Raw genomic sequence first — 24,031 nt, forward strand, 5'->3', positions numbered from 1 at the left:
GCCCCTTTTTTAGAGAGAAGACGACTCCCCTCTGAACTCAAATTAAAAAGTAAAATCTACGAGTAAGGTGGGGGGAGTCGAAAATCATTCAGCTGTTCGTGGTTCTTTCTGTGGATGAGTCCAGTCTAAATGACGCGTCAACACCTATAGTCTTCACCAGCTCAGATACAGCACAACGTTGTTTGACGGTGTATCACATTTTGTTTGTTATTGCGCGCTTTTATTTTGAAGAAACGCTTAGCTTTTTCCGGATACAGCTGGGAAACTCCAAATAGTTTTCTCATACATGACTGTGAGCACACTGAAATGAGACCAACTTGGACACTTTTAGAAACAAACCTTTATTCAGGTCCCTTAAGTTTTTTTTTTTTTTTTAAAGATCACAAAGTCTTAAATCTGAAAGTTGCTCTTCCCCTCCTTCCATGTCTCCTTTGTCGTTTCTACTTGTAAGAGTTACAATTGAGCATCAAGTTATAAAATGAGAGTATTTAGGCATGCGAGATGTGCCTTTTAGAGTGCTCTCAGGTTTGTTCTGGAGGACGGCAGGAGGCAAAAGGGAGGAAATATTCTTTGGCAAACAGTAGGACGTCGTCTGGTTTCCTCAGCAGCAATAACTGCAAGAAGTCAGATATGAGGGCTCGAATCTCTGGGTGCTGCCTCAGGTATGAAGCGTGGTCCGCCTTCAGCTCCTCCTGCCACAGTGAGACATAAACGCGCATTCATAACCCATTCTTCTTAGTGTAAGATAAAACATTTTGTAGTAAACATTATTACTTAGGCACACTTTGTCTAATTATATAAAATAACAATAATAAGCCAATGTGTTTTCACATGAGAACATAATCAGATACCTTTCTGTCCATGAAGTTAGAGCACATCTGCATGTCCTCTTCCCAGACAAGCTGGATTTTTTCAAAACCTTATGTATAACCACACACACGCAGACACATCAGTGAATCTTCCTTTTCTAGCGGAAGGCCTCTTTTCTGTGTGTGTGAGAATAGTCACCTTTCTCTATAGTTGACGGCAGCTGCAGAAGCTTCATGGTGATGGGTGATCCCACCTGTATCCTGCTTGCCAAATGCCTGAACAGAGAAAATTAACTGTTCAACAAATTCAAATTTCAAGCACTGAATTTTACTCAAAGTGATTTACAGAGCATCAGTGTGATGTGACTTAGAAGTTCTGCTCAAATTCATTGCTATTCAGGCCGAATTAGGGAGGAAATGTCACAACAGTATGTCACAACACAAAAGGATCTTCTCAGATTTGCTTTGCTGGTGAATGGAAACCTAACTAGTGAAATGCTCCTTGTGCTTCAGTCAAAAGCGTGAAAACTGAAACTTTGAATGATGAAAAAAATGGAAGAGATCACGTAAAAGTAACTGACAGTCTACATGGAGCAAAAAGCACAGAATGGCTTCCATCATAGCACACTGAAATGGAAATCTTATAACGCCACGATTGCAGAGCCCCTCACTCTTTACCACTTGCAAGATTTGATATTTCAATCTATTACCACAGCACAGTTAAAACTCTGTGGTGTAATCTTTCAAGGGAGCTGCTGAACACCAAAAGTATTATAATAGTGCACAATCCACAGTGGCAACCAGTGATACCAGAGGATTCTGTAAAGCTGTAATCATAGAGCTTACCCGTCATCCAGGAAGTAGCATTGCCAAGTAGAGGGGCTGCTCTCCACAGAGTGAACGATCCTCTGCACCCCAAATACCTCCAGGACCTCACTGCCAACTTCCAGCTGCTTCAGACCCAGCTCACTCTGACATCAGACCAAAAGAACATTTAAAACAAATGTACTATTCGGATATGTGATAGACCAGGAAGACCTACACAGCTTTAATCACTCACAAAAGTGGTGTGGATGATGCGCATGTGTTGATCGAAAGAGACAAAGGCCATGTGCTCTGGGACCTCCCTCCTCAGAGCGATCAGGCGCATCAGCAGCAGACTGGAACCCTCAGTGACCAGCCCTCTCAGGACAGACATGGGATATGATGCACTCTCCTTTGTCACCTCCTGTACACACATTCACATACAAAAAAAATCAAGTGTGACCTACAGTAAAAAGTCTCTGAAAAGTATCGAAACAGCAAGCTTATGATGACCAAAGTGTAACAAGGTAATTGTATGGAGCGCAGCTGCTCATATTGCTGTTCTGTTAGTATGACGGGAGCTACGCTGTCTTCTCCTACCTCTCCCACAGTGGTAACTTTATCAATCAGCATCTGGCCTTCATGCTGCACCATGTGGCACTTCTTTTCCACACTGTGACCCGCAAGCTGAAGGCATGTTTTAAGGAGAGGAGGGCAACATTAAAACATAGAAATGTTGGGTAAGTATGGAAGGCAGGAAAGGTTTTTATTTATTGCAACTGAGTTTAATCGAGGCAGCGTGGGTAAGGTTAGAATAACTGACCTTGACATACTCATAGTGGTCTTCCTCAAGCACCTCCAGGTCAACGGTTATGTAGGCTTACAGTGTCAAAAAGTGGCAGAAGAGAAGAGACATAAAGGTGGACACACTGTAAATGGAAAACAGCGGTTTTCGGTGCTTCTGCCTGTCTTTACCTGTCACTGTAGTCCCACAGGGGGAGCCGTCATTGGCTCCGTGGCTTTGCGCGTGCAGCAGCACGCAGGGCTGCTCGAGTCGACGGGCAAACTCCACCGCCACATCGAACCTTCCCAGGTCTCTGCCGTCCTCCGACACCGTCACCAGAGACTCTGGAAACACACACCTCTGCAGCTCCGAAGGCTCTGTTTGAACACATTGGACACTTACAGCTATTTCTTTTTCTTCTCGGGTTGCAGCTCTCATGAATGTGTCCCCTCGCCACTTTGCTTTCAAAGCAATCAAATATGGGATATTAGCAAGTTTTGCGAAACACGCGCAGTTCAGCTTCCACTCTGTGGGACATTACTATGAACTCACCAATATTGGAAATGTATGTGACGGCTTTATCGGAGGCTGTCAACTTCTCGCCATGTTTGGGTCCTTCAGCCACCGAGATGGCACCACCAGCGTCGTCCATTACTGACGGTGTCTTTACTTACGACGAGTTTCCCTGCGACTGAAACAAGGCACTTAACGCGACAGGCCTTTATTTGGGCGGCTAATTTACTCCTGGCAGCCTTGTGTTGCACTGCTCTCGCCACTGTCTTTTAGTCTATGGGTAGGAAGACAAACGAATCCTTGTTGGCATGGCAACGACGCTGAAGAAGCCACATCCAGAGGCACAAATCCACCAAGCTGAAGTACGTAAAACCTTCAGGACAGAAACCCCCACCACTTTTATTAACATACACAACAATATGAGACGGAATGTAATGTTGTAGATGAAAAAAGACTCAAGCGACTATCGAATTTCTTACCAGTTTTATTCAGAAAATATGAGTTCCAACCGTGAGAAAAGGTCGAACTATTCTAAGATGGACACAGATGGGTAAACATGTACTTTACGTGATAAAAATTACAATAGTTATTATAGAAAAAACAGAACAGAAAAAGTACACAGCTGAAGAAAGCAAAGAAGTTAGTTCATGTTTTCCTGTATGTCACAAACTGCAATGCTATTGTTTTCAAATGATTACTATTCATTTTACTATGAGTCTGTAGCAGCATAGATGTTTTCGCATCTCATGCATTATAAAGGGCCTAATTGAACACCTAATTGATAGCCACTCATTATAGGTGGGACGGACTATAAATGCGCCAGTTTCCTTCAGCACCCTTCTTTGTGCTTCTTGCCAACATATTACTTCCGGTACACAGACAACATTATATTGTTTTGCCATCCGACAGGTCTATTAAAGACATTACATGTGCTTGACTAATAATTCAGGCGTGCAAAGTGCATGGAAATTCTGTATTTGTTCAAGCTATGGCTTCAGAGCTTCAGACATGTAAATTAAATTATGACATTTTTAACTTCTCCAACATTCTCTTATATAATGATCCAAAAAAAATTTAAAGAAACAACTCCCCACAGTTATACATCTCTATTGAGGAGTCATTGAAGTCTGGACTGGTTGCTGGAGTTGTGGTGATTTTAGTTTGACTAATAACGTGGGAGCAGTACAAGTTTCTTCCTTAGGGTGTGTTCCACTTTAGGCATCTGTTTGGCTGCACCAGGCCAACTGGAACTAGCCTCTTTCTCACTTACGTCTTCGTTGACGTGGAGGAGAATATCACGGATGTCCTCACCCCTAAAATGATTTTTACAATGAACATAAACGCACAGTATCACTGTCGATGAGCAGATCAGGATGAAATAAAGTGTTCATATAATCAGATCTACATATCTCATTAACGGAAAAGATGGGTCATTTTCTAAAAACCTTAAATCTATCATTTGTTGATTATTCTGATTATTTATTTAACAGACCAGTACAAAACGATTTTTCCCCAACTTTTTTGTATTTACAAAATAAACAGATTCAGAATTTCAAGCTAGCAACACAATAAAAAAAAAACGAGGTTCTCCAATCAGCAGATTAACTGGTGACAGGTGAGGGTGTCAGCATTGGTTATAAAAGGAGCATCCATTAAAGGTTTGATCTTTTTAGGAGCAAAGATGAGTGGAAGCTCACTACTCCATACTCTACCAGAGAATTATAATAATTTCAACAAAAAATCTTGATGCAGAATAAAAAAAGCATTGGTCTTTCAACAGCGTGTTCTGGGGATCTGGCAGGAGTGCTGACGAAGGTATTCAACCTGTCCCTGGCCCATGCTGTGGTACCGACCTGCTTCAAAACCACCTCCATAGTCCCGATACCCAAAAACTCCAACACATCAAGACTCAATGACTACTGCCCGGTAGCCCTCACCCCCCATCATCACAAAGTGCTTCGAACAGCTGGTCCTAGTGTCACGAGTGAGATCCTCCGCTGCTTGTAATATTTTGGTTCTGTTATGCGTTGTGTATTTGGTTTAAGTTGCATGTTTATTTATATTTTGTGTTTTTGTTACAATTGTGTTTACTATGATTTGAGTTCTTGCATGTATTGTTTTTTTCCTATGTTAACAAGTAAGTGGATCCACCTGTTGGCTGACTGCGGCGCAAGCCAATCAGGTGCTGGGACTGGCGCCTAGATTGTTTTTAAGGAGGCCAGGTAGCCGGAGCTGTAGGGTCAGGCCCACTCTGGAGGAGAGCGAGTGACTCTCCTGTCCGCATAGTTGTCTGCCGCCCATGCTATTTGTTTTTTGCTGGGACCACTGGGGAGCGCCGGGGACCAGCTGAGCTGAATAGCCAAGAGACAGGATTGGCTGGCGTGGTGGAGGAGTGACAAGGACAATGGTTGTGGCGCACGGACTGCAATTTTAGTAAAGCTTTTAATTGTGTTTTTATTTTAACAGAGGGATCCCAGCTCTTTTTAAGGACATTGTTTTTTTTAATAATAAATGTTGTTTTTAATTGTGCATCTAAGCTGTGGCTCATCAGTACCGCTCACCATCGTAACTATAAGGAAGGAGCTGCAATCGGTGGAGAGGGGTGGTTTGCGAGCCGTCGGTGGATTATGGCGGGAGAACGACCACCGACGACCACCCCCCTCCTTTCCCCCGTGACACTAGCACACCTCAAATCCTGCCCCCCACCAATTTGCATACCGCCACAACAGGAGCACAGAGGATGCAGTCTCCATAGCGCTGCACTCTGTCCTCTCACACTTGGACAATAAAAACACCTCTGCCAGGATGCTGTTCATAGACTTCAGTTCAGCATTCAACACAGTCAACCCCTCAAAACTCATCACAAAACTTAGGCATCAGTTCCCTCGTGTGCAACTGGTTACTGGACTTCCTGACCAGCCGACCCCAACATGTCCGGCTGGATAACCACTGCTCATCTACCATCACCATAAACACCGGTGTACCACAAGGCTGTGTGATGAGTCCCTTCCTCTACTCCCTCCTCACCCATGACTGCAAACTTGTCGATGGTTCCAACACCATCATTAAGTTTGCACACGACACCACGGTGATCGGCCTCATCAAAGACAACAACGAGACCGCCTACAGGGAGGAGGTGGATCGTCTCGCTGAGTGGTGCGACACCAACAACCTGCTGCTCAACGCTGAGAAGACCAAGGAGCTCATCGTGGACTTCAGGAGGAACGCTGACCCACACCCACCCATCCACATCAAGGGGCCGGCGGTGGAGCGTGTGAACAGCTTCAAGTTCCTGGGTGTCCACATCTCCAAGGATCTCACCTGCAGACACCCCCAGACATCCTGGTGAACCTTTACCGCTGCACCATTGAGAGCATCCTGACCAACTGCATCGCAATCTGGTACGGGAGCTGCTCCGCCTCGGACCGGAAGGCGCTGCAGAGGGTGGTGAAAGCCGCCCAGCGCATCACCGGAGCACCACTTCCTGTCATAGAGGACATCTACAGGAAGCGGTGTCTGAAACGGGCTGGGAAAATCATCAAAGACTCCAATTACCCAGCACACAGACTCTTCACCCTCCTGCCCTCTGGGAGGCGCTACAGGAGCCTCCGGACTAAGACCACCAGGCAGCTTCTTCCCCACAGCTGTCACACTCCTGAACTCTACCTCCTGACACCTGTACAATAACGATGGACTGTATCCCCATACACACACCAGTAACACATGGACTACTGTATAGATAATCTAGTCCTGTTCATAAATACTCTCCCATACTTAGCTACGGCTACAGCTGTAGCTCAGGAGGAAGAGCAGTCGCCCACCAATCGGAAGGTCAGTGGTTCGACTCTGGCTTCCCCAGGATACATGTCAAAGCGTCCTTGGGCAAGACAGTGAACCCCACGTTGTGTGAATGAACGTAGTTATATCCTAAGACGTGCTGTATGAATGTGTGTGAGTGGGGTGAATGCGGCATGTAGTGAAGCGCTTTGAGTGGTCAGCTAGACTAGAAAAGCACTATACAAGTACAAGTCCATTTACCATTACTTAATGGACACAGATTCCATTGGTTCCATCCATTTTCTATACCGTCAATCCGTTAATCGGGTCGCGGGTGGGCTGGAGCCTATCCCAGCAGTCATCGGGCGAAAGGCGGGGTACACCCTGGACAGGTCGCCAGTCCATCACAGGGCCCCATTGGTTCCAAAACCATTCAAATGTTAACAAAAGGAAGGCTTGTTGTAACGACCTTTTTGAGTCTGTTGCTGCTTTTAAATTTTAAATTGGTTTATACTTAGTAAATAAAATAAAGTTGGCCGGCGAACGCACTTAAAATAATTCCTTTGGACTCGTGTCTGTTAAATAAAGGCTGATACAAATTCATTGATTTTTTTCATTGACTAATGAAAAATGTCATTAAAAACTATTCTGGAAATCAGATTTCTGAAATATTATGGATGGTTCAGATTTTCAGAGACTTGAAGACAAAATCATTTGAATTTTCTTACTTGGGACAATGCTCCTTCAGCTGCTGACACACAGATTGGACAAACCAGCTCCCATTGGTTGGGTGTCTAAATGACACATGATCTTCAACTGTGGAAAAGGCAACCAGAACATCTGCATACACTGGGATGGATGTTGAACCACAATCATCTGTCTGTAGATCTGTCAACAACACGCCTGGCTGTATCTTATTTCCTTGGCAGGCCTGGATCAGGAACACTTTGGGCTTCCCAGTAAGAGCCGACTGCTCAGTCCCTTCGAAAGTTCTTGTGATTTGTATAATGTCGAGAGGCTTCATGTCGATCCCCAAGACGGCACCCTTTATCCCATGACTCAGAATGCAGCAGATGAAGGCGTCACTGTGCTTCAAACCCGGCTGAGGAGCAGTGAATGTGTTGTCGGACCACTCCTGCATGCTTGGCACCTGCAGCTGCGTGAGGCCACTCAGAGAAGCAAAGCCAGCCAGGGTCTGTTCCATCTGGTCCTTGGTTTGGTCCTTACACATCAGCACTCTGAACCCCAGCCAGCTGAACACCTCTGCCAGGCTTTCTGAAGAGAATTTCATGAAAAAGGGGAGAGGATTGAGCTTAAACCAGCAATGAACACAGTAATATAGTGAAAGAGTGTGTGGAACATACGAGCGTCTTTCTCTGTTCCACTTCTTGTTGTGTTGTCCATGAAATTCTCGTTGTTTATGATCAAACACAGGCCAACTGGCTGACTTTCCAGTACATAAGGTTTGCCCTAAGAACAGAGGAAACAATTTGACGCTAGCAGTTCACCAAAGGGCAAAATTAAGGGTCTTCTCCGTAATCTTGATTTGATGAGGTATTACAGTATAACAAAGATTAAGTTCTCTGTGTTACTACAAGCTAATACGTATGGCTTGAGTTCAAGAGAGAGTTTTAACACCACATTGTGTGTATCAAACAAATCCAAATGAAAAGCTGACTCCAGCAATGTGCACTTTCAGTATGAGAGCTCACCTTCTTCCTGTTGTCCTCCGACAGATCACCTGAGAGAAAGTGAAACAAACATGAAACTCTGGACAATTATGCCTTATGCGAAACTGACTTAAAAGCAGTGTTATAGTATGAAAAGTGTGTTAAACTACCACTTAGAGGTGAAGAAACTTGGACAGGCAGACGTGAAGCCGTGGTATCATTCAGCTGTATGTCCCGCAGGCCAGGGTAGGTTTCCCTTATGTCCTCATCCGTTTGCAGGAGATTCAGGAAGGTTTGACACGCGTCTTCTCCTTTGTTCATGAGCTTATCCACAAGCTCAGTTACGTGCCCCTCATCATTCTCTTTGTTGATGCTTTTGAGATTGTTGTACTCACGTTGCGTTATTAATTTTTTCTCGTAAACTTTGTCGAGTATAAATTTGCGGTCCGCAGCTAAAGTCGCTTGAATGGCTGTTTTATTGCGCTTCACTGTGCCTTTGGCCGACATCCTGAGGCTGCGTAAGAAGAGACAAATACATAACGATGAGCATTACTCAGTTATACATAACTTAATAATTATTGGCAGACAGCCCTCGGTTACCTTGGTACTCTTCCTGCTTCTTTTCTGCGCGCGAGGAAGCGCTCTGCTTTCAGACAGAAACCACGTTGGTCTGAAGGCGCTGGCACACACCGACTGAACAAGCGTATCGACTTAAAACCCGATAGGTTCTCTATCCTTATGCTCAGGTATTCTCAACCCGTTTTTAAGTTCCGCGTGGTTCCCTGAGCCACCTTGGGTTTTGTGTCAGACAATAGAAGTGTGTGAGACTTGAGCAAGAGCCGTTCGCCACCTAGTGGAGGTGTAGCGACTTTCGGTTGATTCTTGTTGATTCAAGTGGTGATAGCAAAATGAAATAATGGTCCGACCGAGCGGTACTGTGCTGACTCCTGATCTCGTTTCTCTCTATTGACGCTGCAGCATCAGACAAACAAACAAACAAACAAACAAACAACCCCCCCCCCCCCCCACACACACACGGAAAAAGATATGGAACATGATATAAAGACTTACTAGACAGCTATCGGGTTATGTCTGATATGGCTTTTAATCCCCCTTTAACACTCTTATCTTGTCATTAACTTCACAGTTCTCCCTGGTGGTCTAGTGGTTAGGATTCGGCGCTCTCACCGCCGCGGCCCGGGTTCGATTCCCGGTCAGGGAACGTAATTTTTTTTGTGTTAAGTAAAACTCTCATACAATTATCGGGCTACAAATTTTAAACGATTAAATTGACACTTTTAGCGAAAAGCAATGTTCACAATTTGACTTAAAAAAGCTGATACAGTTGTTGACTACATAATAGTAATACTTATGTTCCTCTACGTCTAAAGGTTTTTTATTGGTTTATTTGTGATGATGGGAATGAAATTCAGCTGAGGAAATGGAAAAGAATATGATGGGGGAAAATAGGATAAGTTGAGCCAGTGGAGAAAATGAGCCATTACCTATATCTAAGGAAGTATAGCTTATAGCGTTACTCAGTCTCTTTTATCATACAGAGGGTGAGTCCATCAGAGTCCAACTATCTTGTAACCCACTTGTTACAAACAAATGCTTTATTCAAAAGTAGGAGTTCTTAATATAACGTTTAAAAAGATATCAAAACTGATTAGATGCCATTTTGATATTTGATATCAACGATAGAACAATTCACCCCACAGCCATGCTCATAATTCAAGGATTCAAGGAAATGTTATTGCCATACCAGCTCACATTTACATGTTTACGGTACGAAATTAGGATTCAGGTTCCGGTTTAGGAATCTAATAAACAAGTATATTACAACAAGAGAAAAATATATATATAAACAGCAAAGAGCAAAAATGTTAAAAAGGTTAAGTAGGGAAGCTGAAATTAGCTCTCCAGAGGGCAACTGTTATATCATACAATATGTTTAAATGAAAATTCTCATGACTATATTAAAAGCTGTGCCTGTCATGATAAAAAAGTATGTGGTTTAAACAGGAAAGCTGAGCACAAGGTGATGAAGATATTCTAATCCTGTGGTGTAGGCTCAAATGAGAGAAAAAAAAAACAGAAAAAAAGCCTTGGTTTCCTGAGTGCTATGTACAGTATGTGACGTCATGCTTTATTTTTCCCCAGAAATGTGTCATTTTCTCTTTCGGCTATCAGACAACCACAGTCAGCAGGGACAGCTGGAGGTAACGGCTTCTTATCAGGTATGTTTACTGTTTCTCAGTTGCTTTTATAGGTTGGCTTTGCTGTAGTAGAGTAGCTTACACCTCCAGGGGGAAATCGTGGCTCTGTCCTTTTCTTAATCTGATAGGGGTGTAAACAAACCAGAGCACTGAGAATCATTCTATCTGTTTTTTTTAATCGTGGAAAATCATGTTGCTAAAACACGGCAAGTAACAAGGGATAAATAACCACTGAAGTAAGAAAAGCGGTGTCTTTAAATCTGCCTTTAACCAAACCACAATGTTTTAGAAGAACTCTGTCTCTATGTGAAAGCCCTTGAAGAAAAGGGGAAGTTTGAAATGCCAGGAAATCGCTCACTATGAACTGATAAAACAGAGTCCTAACTGTACGAGGTCCAAAATGGGGGGAGGCTTGGTTACATTGATACTGATACTGAAATTGATACTGATTTGAATGGGTTTTCAGGCTTTCAGTTGGTCACGGTTTGGATGGAATACATTTTGCCAATGGAGACTCCCCAAAAAGAAAGTAAAATAAGTCTGTGTATGTGATTTTCTAGGTTGACTATGAAGCTGTTTCCTGCTCCACCAATTCTTTGGCTCAGTCTCCTGGTTTTGTCTGTCTCACAAAGGGGTATGTGACTCCAATCCAATGTTTAAAGCAAACAGATGGTGGTGAGCGATGGCTATGAAAACATGACTAATAGCAAACAGTTAGCTTGTGTTTATCAAGGTGGTGTCACAGTTAATTTCCTCTAGCTCTTTAAATATTGAATAATGCTAAACCCTGATGAGTGTAGCATGTTGTGCTCCAGAAAAGTGTTTTGTGTTTCATTTAGATGGGCTCTATTGATTCTCGCTCTGACTTTCATGCTGTCTGTGCTCTAAAATGTGATTAAAGAAAATGTGACAAGAAAAATGCCCCCCCCCCCCCCCCCCCCCCCCCCCCCCCCATGATATAACTTTGACATTTACTTCTTACTGTTACAGAGACTAAGGGCAGCAACTCAGATCTATGTGAAAAGAGAAGTGACATTGATACAGTAAGGATCAAACACCTTTTAAAACTCTAAAACCGAGCTGTAATTTTCAGTTTTTATATTCCTTTTCCTAATGTTTTTTTTAAACATTTTATAAGGTCTTCATGCAGAATTCTACAGGGTTTGATATGGAGGGAGAAGTGCCTGATGAAATAGAAACCTCTAACTGCCTCCTGTTCCCAAACAAGATGCTCAACTGCTCATGGTCATTCCGTACTTTGGAAAAAGACGCTGAGCTTTCTGTTTATACCAGGTATTCTTATAGGCTTTATGAAGCGTTTTACTCTTTGTCATGATGATTGTGATTTGCTGATCAAAACCAAGCCGTGTGAGTGGGGCCAGTTTCCAAACAGGAATACGATTCACCTTTAAGAGATCCTAATCCTATTCATGTAAGAGGTGCAACCTCAATGCTAAACAATCTGCAGTGCTGTAAAATCTGTATATACCGTTCAACACGGATGGTGCCTTTAGAGATGTGCATGTTCTCAGTTCCATAGGTGCAAACCATTAGAGACGCAGGTTTTTGATGTGAGTGATGAAGAGATCGATTTTTCGATCGATATTTCTGGATCACGCTCGCGTATGGCTTCCTCTTTGGATTATTAACCTGCATATGTGGAAAGCACAGTGAACGTTGTTCATAGATTTCTGGAAGTGTTCCTAAGCCCACACAGCGATTTCCATGACAGAATCATGCCCGTTGTTTATGACATTATGTACTGTTCATGATGGAATATTTGTGCTTGCAATTTTACACTGAGGAACATTACTGTGAAATTGCACCACAGTTTGTAGATGTTTTTTTTTCAGATTACTAAACCTCTGTCCATCTTTATTTCTGAGAGACTCTGTCTCACTTAGGTGCTCTTTTTTTACCCAATCATATTACTTTTTAGATGTGTTGCTGCCATTAAACACAGAGCTAATATTTTTTCATGAAATGAGAAAATGCTTCACTTTCAATATTTTGCACATTTTCTGTTGTGAATAATTTGATATTGGTTTGCAAAGCAATGTGATCTGATTTTATTTGCATTTTACAAAGTTCCAACTCTTTTGGAATGTTTGTGTTGTTTTGAGTGACACTATTTCTCTGTCTCTTCTTTCAGTGTTTGCAACAAAAGCAGATCAGTTGAGTCTCGAAGTCAAGCCTCTGTGGAAAGAGTTGGATCAGTGTCTTTTATGCTCAATGAGACCAAGATGGATTATGAAATAATTCTTCACTTTAACATGTCCCTGGATGACGAGTGGACGACTTACACCCTAGTATACGAAATGGAAACTCAATGTAATATTCCAAGATATGCAATGTTTGTTTTTGTTCGGTAATTGCTCATTATAATGCTTATATAGATAATGAATATCTCTTTGTGGGCAATAGTTTTAAAACATTACGAAGGGCTTGAAGATGAATAACAAAGCCATAACAGATTTTAGATTTGAACTATACAGAAAAGGCCTTTGTCCCTAAGGTTGCATAGTTAAAATGTAGCATGCTGCTCTGCAGAGTATAGCTGAGACTAGTGGGAATAGCATTAGTTTTGCTGATAAGAAGCTAGATTATCAAAGCCAAATATTAAACATATTCAGGCATCGTGGGTAGTTTGTTCATGCAGGCAGTATTGACCTTTAATTACTTTGAAAGAATGTGACTTCTAGTGCCAAAATGGTATCCATTGTCCTGATGGTGCTGCAGCAGATAGAAGGTATTTTAGTCCTAACAGTGATGTTTTTTTTTAACCTTAAAACAGTGTTTTTTATTTGAAACCCTTATTAGAGCGGATTATTGTCAAAACCCAACCAAGAAGTGACTCACGCCTCGTCTCATTTTCATAAACTTGAATCCTACACTCAACTTCTTTTTTTGCATATTAGTGGAGGCGAGCAGAGGAGACGAGGTGACAGGCATTTAACAAAATGAGATGTCCTTGCTTCAGAGCCACCAGTTCCAACCCAGAACTGAAAGAACTGTTGCCATATGTGGATATCGTCCACCCCCTGCTTCCTCCTTAAAGAACTTTGGTTTGTTAAAGGAAACACGTGAAGGGACTCTGATGTGACAACTCTCATATGAGTCATGTTTTTTTCTTGCCACCTTCCTTGGGGCCGTAGTTCAGAGGACGCCTCTATGTGTCGTATTTAAAGGCATGAGCCAAACAACCTTTTTTTGGTTTTGATTGGAGGACTTATTGAACCTTGTTGAACTTGTTGACAACTAATATGCTTTTATCAGGTAGATGTTCAGTGTTGCAGAGAGGACAACAAAGAGCACATTTCATACTTTGCACCTACTTTATTACCGAATTTAGTGATGATTTGTAATCATTTAGTAAAGTAATGAGGGAATGAGACAGTTATGGAAGTGAAATTAAATGTTTGTCATGATGAGAATAGTTTCTGCCATTATCCTATTATTGATTATCATTATAAATCCTAGTTAGAATAATTGTATGGATCAATTGTTACATTAATGCAAGACATACACATGGTATAAAAAAGAAACAGTAAAGCACCTGTCCTTCACATTACAGGGGAAATTGACCAGCTCTTATCACGGCTGCCACTTTGATACATGCTGTAAGATTAATTTCACTCAGTTTGAGGCCTCACCAACCAAATGAAAGAATATTTTACTTAATCCATTGTCTGATAATTTCTCTTGTTGCAGCTTTTTTCCCACGAAGTTGGGGCATTCACCTTCCAATTACAACTTTATTTTTTGAACAGCACAACTTTATTCTCAACATGTAACCACCTTTGTAAACTGCATATCATGTTTCCCACAGAGGTTGTTCCAGTAAGCGAGTAACCGTATGTTGGAGTTGGGTTTTGCCATCTACAAATCTGAAACTGAAATATTTTAATGAGCTAAAACCTAGTTATGTTGAGGGATCACACTGTAAAGTCAGCAGCAGAAATTTAAAACATTGCATTGCTATTTTGCTGATGATGTGGTTGTGTGTTTCACAGTGGTGCTGCCTCCACCTAGAAATATATCTGCGTCAATCAAAGATGGAAGTCTCAACATAATATGGGATCTGCCCCATAGGGAGAGAGCCAATAACGATGAATGTTATGACTATCAGCTTGACATGGGTGACCAGGTATGGCATGGATTCCTATGTGTGATGTTGCATCGAAAATGACACACAATATTTATTGTATTGTATTATTTACAGACTGTACCGAATGTATTATTTGCACATGAAGTACATGCTTGGTTTTGAGGAAACCAAGTCCAAAAAGTCAGAGAAATCAAAGCAGGGGGTGGTCTCTGTGAAATAAAAAAAATCCTGGTGAATCTTTCCAAAACAGGAATACCCCAGAAACCTGACAGGCAAGGTGTTTTACACAGAGCCGAATGCAGATCCCTCCCGCACCTACAGGGTGAGAATGAGGGCAAGAATGTCAAGTACATGCTATGGCTGTGATCATTGGAGCGACTGGAGTCACACTGTCAGTGAGTGCTCTTTAATAAAGGGATAGATCAGTTGCTGTTTTTTTGTTAGATTAGTTAGCACCTGGAAGCCTTTATAGACAATGTTAAACATGTTGAAACATGAAACTCAGTAAAACAATATCTGTGTGTGTTTTTAGCTGTGGAACAGTCCCTTGGCAGACTCGACCATTTGGTGATTATCTCCATTTCACTCGGAATACCCATGATCCTCCTGACATTGTTGCTGCTGTTGCGCCATCAGAGGTTGAGTGTATCTGGCCGAATGACTGAGCTCTTGGCTGATGTGTGACTCACACACATTTACATGCGCTTAACACCTTCACGCAGTTATCTCACACCTCTGCACACCACTCCTGTTTTAAGAAAACCACATTGAGCTGTTTCTCAGCTCATATATTAACTATGTCCTGACTCGTAAGTTTGAAACTGACCAGTGTAAAAAGAAAAGGACAAATTTGAATTCTTGAAGCCTAGAAAACAGATGGCAGAGAGAAGACTGTGATATGTCATAGTGTGTTTTTTCTTCTGAAAAACCACAACCCAGCATTGATATTGAAGTTCCTTAATTTGCAGACTGAACTCCCCTCAGTGTGTTCTAAAATAGGTAAAAAGAGGAAGCACACGAAAAGACAAAAACAGATAAAGGAAGGATGGGAGTTATTTTCTCTTCTCTTTCGTTCTTTGACATTTCTTTGACTTCATAACTTTCTGTTTTCAAACAAAAGTACACATTTAAACCGTTTCTGGAGAAATTGTGATGGGATTGCTGTAAATGCCTGTCTCTTGTCTCTTGCAATTCCTAAAAAGCTTTGGCCTAATCTATCAATGTGTGAGCAAATTAAAACAGAATTACTGAGCTCAGCAGTGGGGCTTTTGTGTTTCCGGTGTAATGAGAAAATATGGAGGTTTTGGTTTTCTTTTACTGTAGTCTGTGTGGCAGTCTGGCACATTCTTCTTGTTTGGGGCCTTCTAGCACCAAAAGCATAGAGTTGCTGGCTCAGAGGGGTACAATCTGAGAGAGAAGACTCATTTTTCTACATTTTCATCAAAAGATTTTGCCTATCGAAAAAAAAATTGTCAAAAATTCTTTAGAAATGTTCAGCTTTCCCCACTTTTTGAACACCAGTTACACTCTAGTTCGGAATGTTCCATCCATTCATTACAATGGGTATGCTTTTCTCAAAAATCGTTTATTTTGGGAGTGGTACCACGTTCATCTGAGAAAATCATAACGGTTTTCACATGACAGAGTTGATTATTATGGCATTTGAACTGCATTTCTATGTAGCGTGCGAGTGGTCGACATGAGAAAAAAGGAGACCTTCTTTTTTACTGTTACAACAGTGGTTACAACAATACTGGGCGCGCTTTGGCGCAATCCCACCAATGAGCTTAAAATATCCACGCTCAGTGTATCTTAAAACTCATTTGTGTGTGTGTGTTTTGTCACAGGTTGACCGAAGTTCTGTTTCCTCCGATTCCTCACCCCCCAGTGAAGTACAAATATTTCCTGGAAAGAAGTGATCCCCTCACTGTAAGCTCATGCTCATGCTGAACACACAGGCACTTATGTGCACCTTACTACTCAAGCAGCCAAGAACATTTGTGCAAAAATTATTTAAAGGTTCCTTTTTTTTTTCTTGTATTGCCAGTTCATCCATATTGCACCGCCGGCTAAACTGGAAGAGGTGATCACAGAGGTGGAAGATGCAGACCAAAATGCTGGAAAGACATATTGAAAGCTATAGAGGATACTGACAGATTGATAACAAAATTGTTTATACTCATTGTTTATATCATTGTGTGCCTTTTATGTTAAGCACTGGTATACTGTGTGTTGTTTGGTCCACTTTGGATGATTTAAATTTTTTGGCTAATTGCTATAATTATCTTGCTGCTTAGGCCTTATGGGGGTTAGCGTGTTTTGCTACTTTATAATGCTTTTTGATACATTTTAGGATAGCAGCATTATAACAGCAGCATAAATATAGGATCATTTGATGCTGTGATGACTTTGAAAACTCCATAAAACTGCAAAACATGATAAAAAAATGGGGAGATAAATCAGTAATATAAAGGCGAAGGTGTCATTTTGGAGAAATACAGGACATCTATTTGCTTTACAGAGTCAAGACAAGAGTCAAATGTGACTGTATGACAGCTGAAGCTTGGCTGAAATTGGGTCATGCAACAGGACAATGATCCCAAACAGCAGCACATCTACAACAGAATGAGTGAGAAAGATAATAAACAAGGCGTTGCGATGACTCAAACCTCAATGAACTGAATGAAGAGCAGTGAGCCAGCATTCCTCCATAAAGATGTGAGACACTGATAACATCATACAAAACACAGCTACTTCAAGTCATTGATGCTAAAGGTGGTTCTATAAGCACTGAAGGTGTCCGAGGCGTCCGTGTTTTTTTCACACTTTTTCTTTATTGGTGTTTTTATTAAAACATACTGATATAGTGTAATGTGTCACACGTTGACTATTTGGTGAGATTCCTTCTCTGCATTTCCTGTTTGTTTGTTTTTTACATGCTGCTGGGCCATTTTGCTTAATGGCCTCTATGACATTAAACAAATAAACCACACAGAAAAAGCTAATCACAAAAGTGGCTTCATCCTCAACTATTATATACCCAGCATTGTAAAATGCCCCTCTTGTACGACACAGGATGACAGGATGTTTAAAGGGAAATTCACTCTTTCTCACAAACAAATCATGACAGCGCTGATAAAGGACACTGGTCAGAAACTACACCCTACAATTACACAGCATTAGTTTGCTTGTCCAGAGAAATCTTCACTGACAAAGTATTTATCCAGGTTACAGGTAAGGTAAGGCAGTGCTGGGCTCGGAGCGACAGAATTCTCACAGGGTCTCTGTCAGAATGAGCCCTGATCTTTGGAAATAGTTCACATTTATCTTCATGGGCTGGGTCTGCCCCGTACAGAGATTTGACTTAAACTTGACCGAGTATAATCGGCCAGTTACCAGCGACATGGACAGGTCAACCACTGTCCAATTGTCTTTGTTCTTGAAATGTGTTAAGCGATGTGTGTGAGTGTTGTTTGGGGCGTGTATCTAATGCAGCAGACCTAATCTGACAAGATAAAGTTTCATCTGATCCTGTTATGCAAGCCAGTTCTAACCAGTTATGTTATCTTATAGTTCTAAACCATAATGTCCTGTTCACTGGAAAACTACCTAACTTTTAGAAATGCAGAACTACTGCATTTGACTGGATCTGCACCTATACTCTGTACAATGACGATAAAGTTGAGTCTGAATACATGATGTCTTAAAACAAAACCAATTATAACAAGTTCAACAAAAAGAAAAAAAAACACTCCCACATGCTCTCAAGCAAAAATAAAAAAAAACACTTAAATTTGTCTTCAATAAACACACACTGACATATAAAACAAAATGAACAAAACATCTTCCACAAAGTAATAAGCATTTGAACTGCTCCACGGTCTGCTGGCCCAAAGACGAGGCCTCACTCGGCAGAGTTGCTTCTGCTGCTGTTCATTTCCATGTAGACCAGCCCTGTGGTGGAGATTGAGAACAGTTAAATGGTGCAAGAGTTTATAGAGTATGTCATCAGCCACCACAGGCTTTTCATAGATGAAATAGACCTCTTTGACACACCACAGACACAAACTATACGTGGGTGTATGTGTTTGCATCTGTGTAAGTGCATGGGCCAGTTTTTAGTATATCACACGCAGTTGCAACTCGATATGATTTTATTGGAATACATGAAGCAGAGAAAAGATGCATGTCCTCGTGTGCCGTACCTTGAAAAAACCTGTCAGGTATTTGCCTTTTCTCTAGTGGATCGTTAAGGGGGACGACACCAACATGAGAGTCTGTAGCCCTTCTGTGGTGCTCTATCAGTAACTCCAGAGTTTCAAATCTCAGCAGTCTGTTTCTTGAATCCTGCTAATCACACATTCACACACAAATGCATCAAATCTTGAAAGACTTAATTAGTTGTGTATTCAGTCAAGCCCGAAATGATTCATACAACTGACAAATTTTGACTCAAAGTTACTTTTCTTCCACCAGCAAGTTTTTCATTGACGGGAAATGACAGGGGTCTCACAGAAGATGATAAGACAATGTACAAGTGGCATCATTGTGGAAAAAATAAGTTCTCAGCTTTTATTTACATTTGAACAAAAGTCCAAAACTATTCATACCCTTTGCAAACTGTCACAGGCAATGGGAAAATCCAAAGTTCTATACCATTCCAAATAATCGAAGCTGTTCTAAAGGATCCTAATTACCCTGATTCATTGGAAACAGCTGTTAATCAACTCAACAGGTGAAAAACAGCAGCTCTCTGCAGTTGGTTTGTGGACAGTCATGGCCAAGACAAAGGAGCTCAATGAGGGCATGTGCTGCGCATTGTGGTTGTTCATGAGGCAGGAAAGGGCTATAAGGCCAAATCTAAATGTTGCAAAGTGGTTACTGTGCAAAGTATTGCTAAAAAATACAAAACGGTCCGCACTGTGGAAAATCTAAGAGGATGTGGTCGGAAGCCAAAAGTGGCTCCTGTGCTGGCCAGGAGGATAGTGAGAGAGGTGAAAAAGAATCCAAGGATCACCATCAAGGTCATCCTGGTGAATCTGGGCTCTGCTGGTGGCAACGTCTCAGTGCAGAAAAGTCCAAGGGACACTGCACACTGCTGGGTTCCACGGAGGCAGACCAAGGAGGACGCCACTGTTTGCCTGGGGTATGAATAATTTTGGGCTGGACTGTATGTGTGATCTGCGTTCTGATGGTCACTTACTTGAAGGTACCAGCTGTCAGCAGCGTGCACAAGTCTGTAGGTATGCACAAAAGGAGCTTTTCTGTAAAACAAAACTTCTGAAATTTGAATGACTTCCTCTGAAATATGGAAAAAAAAAAAAAAAGGTTCACGTTCTGATGTGCACATTCAATCTGAAAGAGACTTGGTATGATGTTCTGGGGTTGAAGATGACTCACTGGTTTCTGTTTTTGTATTTAACACGAGATGCAAAATCACATCTCAGTCACTCATATTGGGATTTTCAGTCAGCGGTTTGATACATACTTTTTTCTAATGATTTTCCACTCTGCAAGCGGCATATTTAAATAATTTGATAAATGGTAAATAAATCGCTCTCTGTTAAAAATCTAATTTTTAACCTTGGTTTCAATATTGTAAAATTATTTTATTTTTTAAAATATTTCTAAGCTGTTTTACAAGACAATATAATGAGTAAAATCAGCCATAACTGCTGTGATTGGAGATTTTCCTTTGAGTCTACAGAGCACCACCCACAGTCTGAATAGGACAAAGTAAGACGGCGAATATGTGTAACAAAAAATCATTTCTGCAATCATTCCTGACTGCTTGTGGGTTGGGGCTTTAAGGCAAATCTGCGTGTTCTATGAGGAACAGGGGCTGCACGGTGATGTGGTGGTGTACTGTTGCCTCACAGCAAGAAGCTTCCTGGTTTGACTCATGGCTGGGGCACTTTCTGTGTGTTCCTCCCAAAAACATGCATGTTATATAATTGGTGACTCAAAATTGTCCTTAGGAGTGAGTGTGAGTGTGTGCGGTGGTTTGTCTCTGTGTGGCCCTGTGATGGACTGGTGACCTGTCCAGGGTATTTGCCTGGACAGGTCACCAGTGTGGTGGTTAGCACCCTCGCCTCACAGCGAGAGGATTCCAGGTTCAACTCCCTTGTTCCAGGCCTTTCTATGTAGAGTTTGCATGTTCTCCCTGTGTATGTGTGTGTTCTCTCTGGGTACTCTGGCTTCCTCCCATCATCCAAAAACATACATGTTAGGTTAATTGATGTCTATAAAATTGTCCTTAGGAGTGTGTGTGTATGGTTGTTTGTCTCTGTGTGGCCCTGTGATGCACTGGCATAGCCCCCCCCCAAATATCCAATTTTTTTTTTTAAAATATCGAAAATGACCCCGCTCCTCATCGTATCCTTAACCAATACCCTCACACACCACTGCCCAACAAACTCTGGACTGAAATATGTACATATATAGATCTGTATATACAATGATGAGATGAATTTTAGCCAAACCACCACATTAACGCCATCACAAGCAACTACAACAGTAAAATGTGTATGTATTTTATGTCACTTAAAACACAGCTGTACATTTATCACTGGGGTCATTTATCAAAACTGAGAGCTTTTTCTTTGAATACTTTAAGTGCATCCACATGGTCAGGGAAATTTAGAACTATAATCAGTCCAGACTGAATTTGAAATTACATTTAACCTTTACAGTACACCTGAGGACATGTAAAGGTCGTTTGATGTGACCAATTATAAATTCTGCCTATAATCTCCTGGATATTAACTTAAGTTTAGCTCCTCATTGAACTTAAATTTCATGATCTTTTTATACAAATCATGAATAAATTGGTTTAATTCCGTCATCTTACATCAAAATGGAAGAAGGACATTTTGAGAGTCTTTTGCATCATTTTGCACCACAAGAGCAGTCCTTTTTACGTAAAAAAAAAGACGGCGTCACAGTACCTGGGTCTGTTCCAGTACTGTTGACAGTATGAGGGTGATTTAATAGGTTTGCTTTTTGTTGTTGTTTCTTTAAAAAAAGTTTTTGAAACACAAATTTTGGAACAGAACATTTTGCGGCCGCATACTTTTTTTTTTTGTATTTTAAACAGTCCATGTGGAGTTTGATACAGAAATGGTCTAAAAGTATTCAGATAAGATTACAGTTATGTTAATGTGAAAAAATTACATTTAGAAACTAACTACACAAGTAATTGGTATATTCACATAAAGCTAAAGAGGACTTTAACAGTGGCTTAAAGGATCAGAATACCAGTGCTGTCCGGGGTTACTTGACTGTAGAAGTTGTAAGTTTGATACTCTGCAATCAATGTCACTAGAAAAACAATGCTTCAAACATGGTCAACGGTCAGACCCATCTATATCAATTATGAAAGGTTCTGGTATTCTTATCCACAGTATCAGAATATTTTTTTATCATAATCTTTCTACATTTTAGGACAATGTCCTTTATTCAATTCAACGAAGTAAAAATCTGCCCAAAAACACAAGCAGATTGATTCCCTTTATCACTGTATCTCACTGATAAATGACTGGATGTCCCATAATTTCCTGCAGCTAAACAAGAACAAAACAGAAGTTATTGAGAGAATTAAGGTCACGGCTTATCTGAAAACTCTATCATTACAGACTACAAACTATGCCAGAAACTTGAGTGTTATATTAGATGCTGACTTACACTTTGAAAACCAGATTAATTTACTAACCAAGTCGGGATTTTACCACCTAAAAAAATATAGTAAGGATTAGGGGCCTTCTATCTAAACCAGACCTGGAAAAACTTGTCCATGCTTTTATCTTGAGTAGACTAGACTACTGCAATGGGCTTTATATCGGCCTTCGTAAGAAAAGCTTCCAAAAACAGCAGCGTGTGTTCACGGGTAAAAAACAAAAAACAAAAAATACGACCACATCACACCAGTTCTCAGATCTTTGCACTCACTTCCTCTGTGTGAGAGAGTTGAATTTAAAATTAATTTACTAGTCTACAAATCCCTAAATGGTTTGGGCCCAAAATACCGGATAAATCTTCTTATTCCCTATCAGCCATCAAGAACCCTTAGGTCATCAGGAAAGGGACTGCTAACGGTTTATAGTCCTAAGACAAAACATGGTAAAGCATCTTTCAGATATTGTGCTGCTTATTTCTGGAACAAACTCCCTGAAACACTGAGATTTGCCCCAAATGTTACTACTTTTAAATCAAGGCTCAAAACTTTCTTGTTTTGTCAGGCCTATGAGATGTGCCAATGGTTAGACTTACAGATACTCTTGAGTGTTTATTATCTCCTTTTTACTTGTCTTATCCTTTTTTACCAAAGCATTTTATCAATTCTATCTTGCACTACTTCTGGTTCCGGCTGAGTAGATTTTACAGAAGGTTTTATTGTCTTGCTTTGTTCTACGGATCGTCTATGTGTGATAAATGCAATTATGTCAGGAAGAACAAATCCTTCGTAGTGTGTTCACGACAAACTGATCAAATCAAGAGCAAATTTTTTTTTTTCTTTTTTTAAAAAACAGGATGGAAACATCCCTTTTGATCAAACATGTACCTCTGCATCAAACGCTCACCTCACACACAGGCAGTAAGTCCCCTGCACCGTCTGACTGTCTCTCAGCAGAAAGCTGCCATCACGTCCATAAATCTCCAGCAGTCTTTCTGTGGCCTCGCTTCCAATTTGCCCATAGTAGATAGACTGAATGAACATCCCCTCCCTCTCCATGTTGCCTCAGAGGCAGACATTCATTTGTTCCCTTGTAGGGGAAGGTGCAGCAGACTGAAGTAGCACAATAGTAAGCGAACGGTTATGAAGCAGGAAAAGCATTTCTGGCTTTCACACCTTTCTTACATGCGGTAAGTCTTCTCATGACTTACACTGCTGTTACCTGACATATAATAGCTCTAATCTGCCAAAAACGAAAGCAGCCCCTTCTACTTTTACACTCTGTTGACTTTTAGTTTAGTTCTTGTCGTGAGAATCACAAAAGATCAAAATGTCTGGACAAAATCAACACTTTTCTCTGAACTATTGTGAATCTAATTAAAAAAAGCTTGAACTGACATGTTGCCTGAGCTTGTGTCAACAATCTTATCGACACACATTCAGAAACTTTTAGTTGACCTTAAAAAGCCAAAGAAGGGTGATTTTATTTTATTTTTTTTTTAAAGCAGACAGATGCGTACAGATATACACAAACCACCAACCAACCCGACTCACCACACACACAGAAAAACAAAACATTGTTCAAAGGTGTGGTTGTGCAAGTTTTACCTTGTAGAAGTGAGAAAAAAAGTCTATTCAGTAAGCTGCAAGTAAAACCGCTGTAGACTTATTTCAC

At 41.1% G+C, this 24,031-nt stretch overlaps 4 protein-coding genes and 1 non-coding gene across 6 annotated transcripts; 2 read left to right on the forward strand and 3 right to left on the reverse strand.

Annotated features, from left to right (window-relative positions):
* Positions 1-367: 367 nt before the first annotated feature.
* On the reverse strand, positions 368-3,221 carry catip (ciliogenesis associated TTC17 interacting protein). The gene is made up of 9 exons (XM_072364387.1): positions 2,950-3,221; positions 2,589-2,774; positions 2,437-2,492; positions 2,214-2,300; positions 1,870-2,037; positions 1,656-1,780; positions 1,009-1,085; positions 852-919; positions 368-692 (listed from the first exon to the last, which is right to left on the reverse strand). Exons 1-9 carry the CDS (start codon positions 3,047-3,049, stop codon positions 522-524), a joined length of 1,038 nt encoding a protein of 345 aa, XP_072220488.1. The 5' UTR covers positions 3,050-3,221; the 3' UTR covers positions 368-521.
* A 762-nt stretch (positions 3,222-3,983) lies between these two features.
* LOC140269341 (caspase-3-like) lies at positions 3,984-9,177 on the reverse strand. Its single transcript, XM_072364389.1, has 6 exons — positions 8,958-9,177; positions 8,525-8,871; positions 8,400-8,428; positions 8,052-8,157; positions 7,416-7,962; positions 3,984-4,223 (listed from the first exon to the last, which is right to left on the reverse strand). The coding sequence occupies exons 2-6, from the start codon at positions 8,862-8,864 to the stop codon at positions 4,076-4,078; spliced, it is 1,170 nt and encodes a 389-aa protein (XP_072220490.1). The 5' UTR covers positions 8,865-8,871; positions 8,958-9,177; the 3' UTR covers positions 3,984-4,075.
* A 330-nt stretch (positions 9,178-9,507) lies between these two features.
* On the forward strand, positions 9,508-9,579 carry trnae-cuc (transfer RNA glutamic acid (anticodon CUC)). Its single transcript has one exon. It is a non-coding gene; the product is annotated as a tRNA-Glu (tRNA).
* A 974-nt stretch (positions 9,580-10,553) lies between these two features.
* Positions 10,554-17,574, forward strand: LOC140269365 (interleukin-13 receptor subunit alpha-1-like). Its single transcript, XM_072364417.1, has 9 exons — positions 10,554-10,597; positions 11,567-11,619; positions 11,715-11,869; positions 12,729-12,907; positions 14,590-14,723; positions 14,935-15,079; positions 15,217-15,322; positions 16,532-16,613; positions 16,732-17,574. Exons 3-9 carry the CDS (start codon positions 11,721-11,723, stop codon positions 16,816-16,818), a joined length of 882 nt encoding a protein of 293 aa, XP_072220518.1. The 5' UTR covers positions 10,554-10,597; positions 11,567-11,619; positions 11,715-11,720; the 3' UTR covers positions 16,819-17,574.
* Positions 17,575-18,372: 798 nt separating this feature from the next.
* LOC140268837 (SH2 domain-containing protein 1A-like) lies at positions 18,373-23,493 on the reverse strand. Of its 2 annotated transcripts, none has more exons than XM_072363828.1 (4): positions 23,264-23,493; positions 19,888-19,948; positions 18,890-19,031; positions 18,373-18,638 (listed from the first exon to the last, which is right to left on the reverse strand). In XM_072363828.1, exons 1-4 carry the CDS (start codon positions 23,413-23,415, stop codon positions 18,589-18,591), a joined length of 405 nt encoding a protein of 134 aa, XP_072219929.1. In that variant the 5' UTR covers positions 23,416-23,493; the 3' UTR covers positions 18,373-18,588. The 2 variants fall into 2 exon arrangements, with proteins under 2 accessions (XP_072219929.1, XP_072219928.1); XM_072363827.1 differs by having other exon boundaries at positions 18,890-19,034.
* Between the last annotated feature and the right edge of the window lie 538 nt (positions 23,494-24,031).

The sequence above is a fragment of the Leuresthes tenuis genome, unplaced genomic scaffold (assembly GCF_036924035.1).
Source record: "Leuresthes tenuis unplaced genomic scaffold, fLeuTen1.0.hap1 SCAF_14, whole genome shotgun sequence".
NCBI lineage: Eukaryota > Metazoa > Chordata > Actinopteri > Atheriniformes > Atherinopsidae > Leuresthes > Leuresthes tenuis.

What these genes read in the sequence shown, in the direction of transcription:
- LOC140269341 (XM_072364389.1), bottom strand. Translation starts at nt 8,864, where the DNA reads ATGTCGGCCAAAGGCACAGTGAAGCGCAATAAAACAGCCATTCAAGCG. An exon ending in CGGAGGACAACAGGAAGAAG is followed by an intron (nt 8,158 to 8,399) that starts GTGAGCTCTCAT and finishes CTCTGTTCTTAG; the next exon opens with GGCAAACCTTATGTACTGGA. An exon ending in CTGAAGGAGCATTGTCCCAA is followed by an intron (nt 4,224 to 7,415) that starts GTAAGAAAATTC and finishes AAATCATTTTAG; the next exon opens with GGGTGAGGACATCCGTGATA.
- LOC140269365 (XM_072364417.1), top strand. Translation starts at nt 11,721, where the DNA reads ATGCAGAATTCTACAGGGTTTGATATGGAGGGAGAAGTGCCTGATGAA. An exon ending in ATACGAAATGGAAACTCAAT is followed by an intron (nt 12,908 to 14,589) that starts GTAATATTCCAA and finishes TGTGTTTCACAG; the next exon opens with TGGTGCTGCCTCCACCTAGA. An exon ending in CTGCTGTTGCGCCATCAGAG is followed by an intron (nt 15,323 to 16,531) that starts GTTGAGTGTATC and finishes GTTTTGTCACAG; the next exon opens with GTTGACCGAAGTTCTGTTTC.
- catip (XM_072364387.1), bottom strand. Translation starts at nt 3,049, where the DNA reads ATGGACGACGCTGGTGGTGCCATCTCGGTGGCTGAAGGACCCAAACAT. An exon ending in CACATACATTTCCAATATTG is followed by an intron (nt 2,775 to 2,949) that starts GTGAGTTCATAG and finishes GTGTTCAAACAG; the next exon opens with AGCCTTCGGAGCTGCAGAGG. An exon ending in CTAACTTCATGGACAGAAAG is followed by an intron (nt 693 to 851) that starts GTATCTGATTAT and finishes TCACTGTGGCAG; the next exon opens with GAGGAGCTGAAGGCGGACCA.
- LOC140268837 (XM_072363827.1), bottom strand. Translation starts at nt 23,415, where the DNA reads ATGGAGAGGGAGGGGATGTTCATTCAGTCTATCTACTATGGGCAAATT. An exon ending in ACTTACTGCCTGTGTGTGAG is followed by an intron (nt 19,949 to 23,263) that starts GTGAGCGTTTGA and finishes TTTGTTTTACAG; the next exon opens with AAAAGCTCCTTTTGTGCATA. An exon ending in ACCTGACAGGTTTTTTCAAG is followed by an intron (nt 18,639 to 18,889) that starts GTACGGCACACG and finishes TCTCCACCACAG; the next exon opens with GGCTGGTCTACATGGAAATG.